An 11,220-nucleotide genomic window follows, 5' to 3' on the forward strand; every position below is an offset into this window, starting at 1 on the left:
ACTCATCTCACCTAATGAGCCCAACCCAAGCTCGTTTTATTTCACTAATGAGCCAGACCTGTGCCGAGCTGGGCCGGGCTGGTCCAGCCCAACAGTCTCCTCTAGGGGTGGCAAAATGGGTAGCGGCTAATGGGTAATTCCCAACTCGACCCGCTACCCACCGGATATCGGGTACCCGTTACCCAACGATAACGGGAAACGGGGCGGGATCGGGTAGTGTGTTTTAGAGTTTTGCGGGTAGCGGGTATACCTATTACCCGAGCATGTATACCCGTTAGTCCCGATAATACCCGCTATTATTAGTATTAGTCATATACCATTTTCTAATACCCCCCTTCCATATTAAAGAGGCGTTTCAAATAGTTAAAGTGGAGAAAAAAAATAAATAGTTAAATAATAATAGTCATATACGCACTCATTTTGAAAAATTAAAAATAAATAGTTAGAATGAAGAAAAAATAAATTAAGACAGATAATATTGTAGAGAAGGGTTCTTTTTTCCAAAATTAATGAAGAAAATGAAATACCTCTGTTAAGGCGGAACAGTGGGAGTACTTTATAATATAATAGTTCTTTTGAAACATTTTTATATTCCAACGACCATACAATAGAAAACTCAATCGAACTAGCTATAAAGTGTCCATTCACTTTTATTCTCAATTTATTCAAAGTTTACCATCGATATTATAAATAAATTAGGGAATATTGACGGTTATTATGGTTTTCAAATTTTTTATTAGGATTTCGGGTCGAGTACGAGTACCCGCAATGTCGGGTACGAAATACCCGACACGGGTATCGGGTAATCCCGGTATGTCGCGGGGTGGGTATTGGGATAACAAATTTGGCAAAATCAGATACGGGTACCCGACATGCCGGGTGTGAACACCCGCGGGTAACCCGTTTCGCCACCCCCAGTCTCCTCTAAGTCTATGTAATCTCAACAATGACAGATGACGACCTGCATGGCTTATTTCCCGAATGAAGTTTCCTATATTTTGTTAAAGGCGGCTAATTTCACAGGCTTCTCTTTCTGCCCAAGAAAAGTGGGGCCCTTTGCGCTTGAGAAATCTTCTTTCTCTACTTCTCTTCTGGCCAAGTTTGAATTTATTAAGAAATATCCAAATATATAAAAGTAGCAGAAAGGATTTATTCTCTTCTAACCAAATTTGAATTTTTTAAGAAATATCCAAAATTATAAAAAGTAGCGGTAAGGATTTATTTAATACTCCATCTTGTCCTCAAATAAATAGACTAGTTTTATCATTCTAGACGGTCTATAAAATTAGACCAAATTTAAATATGAAAAGTTTTTCACAAATTACACAACACAAATAATGTAGACCTCATAATCCACTATCAGTCTAACACTCTTTCCACTACCTTTTCTCCTTCCATCATACTTTATCAATTGCACATCGAGACTCGCGCTATACACAAATTTGTCTATATTTTGAGGACACGAGAGTAGTTAAATATCACTTGATAGTTGATAGTCTAACTTTTGTTATCTATAATCATAAAGTAGTACTTCTTCCGTCTGCTATTAAATGTTCCATTTTTTCTTTTTTATCCATCTATTAATAAATGCTCAATTCACTTTTACTATTTTTGGTAGGTGGATCTATATTTCAATAACTTATTTCATTAATATTTTATTTTAAAATTAATATATAAAAGTAGGATTCACCTTCCACTAACTTTTTACATCTATTTTTCTTTACAAAGCTAAACAATTTTCTTAAAATCCAAGTCAGTTAACTATGACATTTATTGGTGAACGAATGGAGTATGTTTTAACATAATAGTGATTAAATAAAATACTTTACGTTTTAGTAAATTATAAGTTTGTGATCGAATAAAAGATTTATGTGACCGGATCATAATGTGGCACACAGACGTGTGACATATCTTTAGTGTATGTGTTACGTTGTCAATTAGTTGACCATGACCAAGCTTATGTTTTCTAAATTGATTTTTCGTATTTAATATTTTCTTCCACAAACAAACATTCTATATGTTGGCCACAATAAACCTGCATTGAAATGATCGTGCTGAACTCAAGACGTTTTTTATTCACAGGAGAGACTTGAGAGAAGGAAAATCTACATAGTAGATTAGTAGTCTATGACCTAGCACCCTAAATTCATTACTTTCTCTATAATTTATTTGTTATAGTTTAATATTTTTTTTCAATTTTATTTGATATAATCAAATAATTAATATAGTCGAGTTAGAACACAACATCATGTGACGATAACCTCGATGAGATTAAGATAATCATGCTTTACACTTGTAAATGCATAAAAGGGTTGGCCGGCGGACTACGTATACTATATTAGATCCCATGCGTTACATGAAATTGTTAAAAGGAGTATAACATATATCCCATGCGTTACACGAAATTGTTAAAGATAAAATAAGCAATGAATATTACTCCCTCCGTCCCCGATAAGAGTCACACTTATCCATTTCAGTCCGTCCTCAAATAAGAGTCACACTTCATTTTTACCATAAATGGTAAGTAGATCTCTCATTCCACTAACTCACTTCACTCACATTTTATTATAAAACCAATATAAAAAAGTGGTTTCACATTTCACTAACTTTTTCAATCAACTTTTCTTTACATTTCTTAAAACTCGTGCCCAGTCAAAGTGTGACTCTTAATCGGGAACAGAGGGAGTACTACAATATACAATGTGGTGGGAATGTCCAAAAGCCAAATTGCTAAAGACGTGGATCCCTGGTTGTAGCAAAATGTACAATATTGTTTAAGAATCTGAATTGCATATAAACACAATAATTTTCTAATAAAATTTAGTATTTTAGGTTATTTTTGTTTTATGTTTTTTTAAGTAATTTAAGCTCGATATGACTAAGGAAAAATGAAATTGAAAATCAAGTCTTTATTGTTAATGTCTTATACTAATAGACTTGGGATAGATCTCTTCTCTTTTAAGTGTTCCACGGAAACTCTTTGTTTCTTAGCCTTTCAGGGTGATATCGATGTCATATTTGGCTTGATGGAGACGCAATCAAGTGTTACTTCAAGATCTAGCGAGTTGGTTGTGGAGTATGATTTTACCGATGAGTTAAACGAGAAAATGTAAACAATTGCTTTGGAGGTAAGTGAAATAGTTCTAAATAATATGCAACTAGAAATGATAAATAAAAACATTGTTGAAACTAATTGAATTTTCATATATTATACTCCATGTTCCTTTGCTAGGAATATTAATTGTTCTACAGCGAAATGTTTATATTCATTCAATGTATCTGTATAGAAAAAATATGCGTGTACTATATATTACACTTGTAGTAGTAGTATTTTCATGATACATTACAATATCTATCTTTTAATTTACACTAAACCAAAATTTAAAAGTTTTTCAAATTTTATGAATAAAAAAGATATAATATAGAGAATATTCTTTTAAGTTTGAGTTTAGTGTAAATTGTTGGAGTAAAATCATATTTGACGTGACATTCACACTAAAACAAGTTTGAGTTTAGTGCAAATGGTTGGAGATGCTCTAAGAGTATCATAAGAAAAGTATAATACTCTAAAGCCGGAAAGAATTATGAGAATTTGTAAGGTATGGAATCGTAGTCTATATAGCATTATGATAGAAAGGTATTAACCCTAGTCTAAAAAACCTAAACCCAATTTTTCCGATTCGGCGGTTCGATCTATGATTTATCATTCATGGACGTTGATAAGATCCATCCATTTAGCAGCACCTTAGGATGACATAGCCTTATTTCTAATTTCTAAGGGCGAGGTTCAAACGAGGAAAGGCTTACGGTGGATACCTAGGCACCCCAAGGGTTAGACCCACTTTTTTCAGGTCAGTGGAATCTTTATGCTCAAAACCCTGATTCAAGTAGTCATTTGTTTGAGACCTCCCAAGGAGCAGGAACTGCCATTCTAACTCTTCTTGGAGGATTTCATCCACAAACGGTTGACTGATATGGCTCATCTATTGCATTTATCTTTAAGTAATTTCAATTGCTCTTGCCTTTTATTCCGAAGGAAGAATTTGATTCTTAATTACAAAAGAAACTGAATTTTGATAATGTATTTCTTTTATTAATCACTGGTCAATGCCGTATAACGAAAGTCACACATCATTAAGCCGTATTGGAGGAAGGGAATATCTGATTAAATTAGATTGTCATTTTTCCATAATACCACCACATAGAACTTAGTCTAGTAGCATCTTTCTATAAAGCATAAAGGAGATAGTAAAATATAGTTGACGGTTGAATATACAGAAAGGAACCATTCTAATAAGAATCATATTTCCTATATTAATCTCTTTGGTCTAATAATTAACTCTCTCGTGAAGTCATTAATACAATAAAGAGTGTTAATAGTCACTATTGATGATATTATTCAATACTACTATAAGCCGAAAGAAGAGAAAAGAAAAGTTAGCAACGTAATCGTTGATTTGAAATGAACTTAGTTTTATAAAAGGTCACAATTCGCCCACCGAATCCCATCTACCCCTCCGCCATGGCAGCAAGCTACGCCGCAGCAGTGGAGGAAATCACCTCAATCTACAAATCCCTGCCGCCGCGGCCGTCCATCGAGCAAGTCGCGGCGGCGAATTCCGTGCTCCAGACCGTGGAAACCGAGCAGCGCCTCCAGCTAGAGGAGATCTCGAAGCAGCCGCAGCCGCAGGGCGTGCCGCCGGAGCTCTTCTCCGTGCTGCAGGAGGTGAAGAAGGCGACGGTGTCATTCCGGAGCCACCAGCAGCGCAAAGAGGCGGCGGAGCTTGTGGAGCTCGATCGGATTCTCCAGGTGTTTGATGAATTGATTCGGAAGGCTTCATCGCTAGTCTCTGGCTGCCCCTTTCTGGAGGGAGATGGAAAAGATGGTGATGATGGTGATGACTGTGGAGAGGGCGAGATCGTTGAGGAAAAGAGTGTGGATTCTACTGATGATGATGATGACGACGATGATGATGTGCCCAGCCGTAGTATATATCCAATTACTGCTCCTTCTTCAAAAATTGTTGCTCTAGCTGCAGGTTTGCGTTCAATCCTTGCTTGCTTTTCTTCAATTCAATCATTTATTCGCCTAATATGTTTCAAACTTATTCAATTTCGATTTTATTATGATTTTATCTTATTGATAGCACTAGCAGTATTGTTGTAGACTTTTTCTATGATTGTTTACTCTTTCCGATTTTATTATGTGGAATACCTATCTATTTTGGATAAGACCAAGAGTCAATTGTTGCCAATACGTGGTGTCTAATTTGGTCGGGACCTTGTTATTTCTTGCTATTTTCAAAATTCATACTGACAACTCTGGGGGGGGGGGATATTGAAATAATGCTATTATAGTACCGAAAAAATATAAAAAATATCGATTTTTCGGTACGGTATGAGATTCCGGTACGTTAACGATATCAATTTTCATATACCGTGGTATACCAAACATACCGAAAAATCGTTATATGTTGAAATATTATATAAATATTATTATATTTAATAAGAAGATGATCAAAATATAACTAATCTTAAATGTATAACTAGAGAACACAAATATAATTCACTATAAGACCGATTTTAGTTCACTATAAAAACAATTTAGTTCATTAGAATTTATAGTGAAGTATTTACACCGTGAAATATTTAGTCCACTATGAATGATAATGATGTTTTGGTTCACTCCGTGTTTTCAAATTCGTGTTGTGAACTAAATCGCTCTTATACTGAACTAAATTTGTGTTCTCTTGTTATGCATTTAAGTAATGGTTGTCCTATATCACTTCTTATATTTAATATATTTATATATAAAATAGAATTTTAAAAAAATCCAAAAATCATATTTTTAAATATTTTGTGTATAAAATAGAATTTTTTTGCATAACGGTACTTCAGCATACCAATAACAGTAAGGTAAATGTATCAAAAATTAACCATAGCGAATCTTCGGTATATCAGATTGCGGTATACTGATAATTCAATGTGGTATCGATATGATATTTTGTCATACCGCAGTACGGTATATGGTATGACGTTCTCGGTACTGTACCGACCCACCCTATTGGTAAAGCTAGTTTTGGAAGGAAAAATGCCTATTTCGCTGAAAGTTTTAACTCAAAATAAATTCAGGTCTCAACTTGTGTGATGAGCTTCGAACATAGTATGTTGAATGCATGATATTTAGCATTTGAGTTTGAGCGATCTGCTTGTGTTTCAGCTGCATTCCCTAGAGATGGAGGATCAGAGAAGCTGAATCTGATGGACGTCGCTGCAGCCATCGAGGACTCCTCCAAAACAGGGGCGACCGTCTTAGATCTTCAAGGAAAACTGATGGACAAGGTCGAATGGCTTCCTTTCACTCTAGGGAAGCTATCAACTCTCTCTGAGTTAAACATATCTGAAAACAGAATCATGGCCCTTCCAAATTCCATAGCCACTCTCAAGACCTTAACGAAGCTCGATGTCCACGGAAACCAGCTCATAAACCTCCCATGTTTGTTCGGTGAAATGCACAGCCTGACGGATCTTGACCTCTCCGGCAACCTGCTGAAGTCTCTGCCCGACTCTTTCGGGAACTTGAAGCTCTTGATCAATCTCGATCTGAGTTTAAACCGCTTCTCAAAGCTGCCCACTATCGTTGGCGATCTGTGCTCTTTACAGAAGCTAAATGTGGAAACAAACGACCTCGAGGAGCTTCCCTACACAATCGGGTCATGCTCGTCTCTAGTGGAGCTGAGATTGGATTTCAACAAGCTGAAAGCTCTTCCGGAAGGGATTGGGAAGCTTGAGCGCCTTGAGATTCTAACTCTGCACTTTAACCATGTAAGGAGATTGCCATCGACAATGGGAAGTCTCACCTGTTTGAAGGAGCTGGATGCAAGCTTCAACGAACTTGAGATGATACCCGAGGCGCTGTGTGATGCGGTCAGCCTGGAAAAACTGAATGTGGGGAAGAACTTCGCAGACCTAAGAGCACTCCCCGAATCCATTGGGAATCTAAAGATGCTGGAGGATCTCGACATCTGCGACAATCAAATAAGAGTTTTGCCGGATTCCTTTAGATTGTTGTCGAGGTTGAGGAACCTGCGCGCTGATCAAACGCCTCTTCAAGTTCCACCGATGAAGATCACGGAATCGGGGGCGCAGGTATGTTATGGTTGTTATGTTGTGTCATGATATAGATATAGATATAGGAGTACTAATTTATGGAATGGTTATGTTTTGGTAGGGTGTGGTGGAATATATGGCTAAGTATGTTGCAGAGAGGGATGGAGGTTTGGTGCAGAGACAGAGGAAAAGGGGGATGCTTGCATATATATGCCTGCTGCTGCTCTGTTTTCCAACTGGGAAGGCTTGACCTGAGTTTCCCGCCATGTCTCCCTACATGTAAATTTGTAAAATACGTGTGGATTGTATTTAGGTTACGCATCTACCAAGTAATATTGTGTGACTCAATTACAAAAACTTTTATGTTTATAAAAATGAGTGGAACATTTTGTTCAAATATACATTTTTGTACAATTGTTCAAATCCATATTATCTGTACATATATAAAAGGGACTTTGATAACAATGTCATTATGAATTTGTTAATAAAATTAAAGAAGTAGTAAAATGACTTTATTTATTTTTAGAGTGAACTAATTAGGACAATTTTTTTACTATTATGAACTAACTAGTATCCATGTCTAGAAAATCAAATTTTACATCAAAACACATGAACATCACAAATTATGACCATTTTTTTGCTATTATGTAATAAGGGTGAATTTTTTTTTGCAGAGCGTCAGCCGTTATATGACGGGTAAATTTGATTTTTTTTTCCAAATAAATGAGATTTGTTATTCAACGTCAGTCACTTCGGTTCTTCTTTTATTTTTTTTACTCCATCCGTCCATAAAAAATAGAACGTCCACAAAAAATAGAACACATTTATTTATAAAGTTTTCAACAAATAATAACCCTACACATCATTCCACTAAAAGTACTAGTCACTTACTTGTTCTCTTTCTCTCTTAGTTTTTTCCCTTTTCTCTTACTTACCAATTCACATTAAAACCCGTGCCATACACACGGGCGGAGGGAGGGTGGGGCCAGGGGGCTCATGGTCCCCCCACCAATCTTAAAAAAAGCTAGGGGTATTTTAGTAATTTCACATTAATTATAATTTATAATATATATATTATTAAATATATGTTTCAGCAAAATTTGTATAACGGTTTCCTCTCAATAAAATTTATATGAATCATTTCCTTTTAATTTAGCTTTTCTCCTTTTGCCGTTTTATGTGTAATCTGAATTCTCCTTTTGCCATTCTATAAGTCTGTAATCTGAAATCTGATTATCTAGAACTAGGTATATTTCAAATCTAAATATAATTCAATTGATTTTTCTAGCTGCATATGTTGTTTCTTTGTTCGACGGCAATAATTATGTAAATTGAGGCCTAAATAATCATATTTCAAGCTCTAAATCGGTACACATAAAATTCAAAGAAGGAGAAAGAAGATAAGCTTATGTAATTCAATGGCTATGGCGGTTCTGTCGTTGGAATTCTTTAACCCCAATTCTTTATTTGATGTGTATGTGTTAATAGTTTTATACTATTTTTATTAATTATTGTTCGTAACTGCAACTTTTTAGATTTGAGCAGACTGTATATTTTGGTTACTCTTTATTGTTTTAGTTGTGAAGTATATAATATGAACTTTATCCTTTTTGTGTATAATTTATATTTTGCTATTCTTAGTATAGAAATATCAAATATTTTTCAATGGTTTATTTATTAGTTAAGTTGTCATTGATCTTACCTGTTGCCATTGCATCAGTAGAAAGAGCATTTTCAGCAATGAAGATCATAAAGACTTCTTTACGTAATAGCATGAGAGACCAACTATTGAATGATTGCTTAGTTCCTTACATCGAAAAAGATGTGTTTGTTAAAGTTAATTACTAATAAAATTATTATGCACCGATTTCAGAAGATGAAGAATAGAAGACAAATGTTATGATGTGATTACATTTAACTTTTACATTTTAAACCTTACAATTTAATTTATAATTTTTTTTAGTTTAATTTTGGACCCCCCCATGATAAAATTCCTGGCTCCGCCACTGGCCATACATCAATTATTCTATTTTTTATGGACAGAGGAAGTATGAAATAATACTCCCTCCATCCCATAATATAAGTCACACTTTCCTTTTTAGTTTGTCCCACAAAAAGATGTCACATTTCCTTTTTAAGAAAAAGCTCCCTCTCACATTAATATAAATATACTATTCCGTCCCATAATATTATTTCTTTTATTATCGATTTATCTTCTTCCAAATGAACTTTTCACTGGCATTAAAAACTTCTTTTATAGAGTAGCTTTAATTCCTTGAGTCATCTATTGAGATGCGTACAAATTAGTATGGGGAATAGTCCCTACGTTCGCTAACGAATACCCTTGATAATTAAAAAAAAAAACTTTCTTTTTTCAACTTTCTCTCTTGTTTTTCTCTCTCATTCTTCACATCCATGTTTATCCTCTCACATCCAACGTCAATGTTTTTTCTCATCCTCATCTTTTGTTAGATTTCATTTTTGTTTACTTGCACAATTACGGATAGAGTTCTCGAGTGGGCTGAGGCCCAGCCCGGCTCAATCTCATGCCTGAGGCAGACTGGCTGGGCTGAACTTTTTATTAATTTTGCTAGGCCTGGCTCGGCCCAGCCCAAATACAAATAAGCAAGTGATTATTAAATTAAATCCTAAACTATTTGATTTGTACAAAAAATTATTTTGAAGTTTCAATATATTAATAAAATACTCAAAAATAATTGTATCTGACAATAATATCATAATAAAAGTAAATATAAAAAATATTTATCAACGCAAGTAAAATCTATACATGAAAAATAGAAAGGCATGATTTAACTAAAAATGATGACTAATAAATAAGTGAACCGACACTAATTAATTCATGTCCTTTTATTTTATGCATGGATTTTAATTGTGTTGAAAGTACTTTTTACATTTATTTTTATTATGATATCATTGTTAATATGATATAATTATTTATTGAGTATTTTATCGATCAAATACTCACCCGTTTGTTTTATACTATATTAGATTCATAGGTATATAAAATAATAATAGCACAATCGTATATTTGGATTTACCACGATTGATATTTTATTATCATTAAAATTAATTTGATTTCAAATTCATATTTTTAAGAAACAATGATAAAAGGGAGAAAAAATAAGAAAAAAAAGGTAAAAAATAACATAAACAAATATCATAAAGAAGGTATATCCGATAAAGTATTTAATATCGTTTCAGTTACTATTTTAGTTGTACATATTAATGGGTATGTTAGTATGTAGTCACGCACAACTTTGCCATCAACTCAAACAGTAGCTAAAAGGGTAAAAATGCCCGGGAATAGTGCAAAAGTCCTTCCAACTGATTTTACTACTATATCTATATGTCCAAGGACTAACGGTATTAATAAAATTGTCTAATGATCGAAAACGTTACAATCCAATTGTGTAACAACCTTTTCAATAGTTCTCACTTACAAAAATATAGACATAAACATATCACAGCCTATTAGTTTAGTTATTACTACTACTCCACAAATTAAAATGCCTATGACCGGGCGACAAGGATAACTATCGTCACGATCTAAACCTACCACTAAGTTGGAATCATCACATTCTTAAGATAAATATGGAATTGTTACTAATCATGGTTGCCGACATAAGAACAAATAATTACGGCTAAAATTAGAATAATTACGTGACTAGCACATGAGAAAATAGGCGAGGCCCATGTTCGCCATCTCTCAAGATTCTTCTTGCCATAATAAATTTTCTATTTTTAATTCAATCATGATCACTTATGTACGTAAAGTTAAGATTTCTGGATCTTATTATACTTGAAAAATGGCTACATGTATAAGAAATCAGCACCAAAATTTGTGTCATTTTAACTCATTATAAAATGAGTCCAAAATCTTACTCGTTGGATGCCATATTTTCTGTTTTATTAGTATTTGTTGTTACAAATATATTGTAATTAGGTATGAGCTTAGAATTCTATCTTAGAATTCCATATTTTATTATTTATTAACTAATTCGATACAACATTTTGTTTGTAGAGGGTAACATCTCCCCTCCCAAAAGTTCCCACCACAGAATTAGTTAATAAATTAATAAAATAGGTTCA

At 34.0% G+C, this 11,220-nt stretch overlaps 1 protein-coding gene across 1 annotated transcript; it reads left to right on the forward strand.

Moving 5' to 3' along the window:
• Nucleotides 1-4,364: 4,364 nt before the first annotated feature.
• On the forward strand, nucleotides 4,365-7,509 carry LOC125188604 (uncharacterized). Its single transcript, XM_048085550.2, has 3 exons — nucleotides 4,365-5,039; nucleotides 6,221-7,149; nucleotides 7,232-7,509. The coding sequence occupies exons 1-3, from the start codon at nucleotides 4,523-4,525 to the stop codon at nucleotides 7,358-7,360; spliced, it is 1,575 nt and encodes a 524-aa protein (XP_047941507.1). The 5' UTR covers nucleotides 4,365-4,522; the 3' UTR covers nucleotides 7,361-7,509.
• Nucleotides 7,510-11,220: the final 3,711 nt, after the last annotated feature.

The sequence above is a fragment of the Salvia hispanica genome, chromosome 5 (assembly GCF_029641045.1).
Source record: "Salvia hispanica isolate PSC_SH4W2 chromosome 5, Shi_PSC_v1, whole genome shotgun sequence".
Lineage (NCBI taxonomy): Eukaryota > Viridiplantae > Streptophyta > Magnoliopsida > Lamiales > Lamiaceae > Salvia > Salvia hispanica.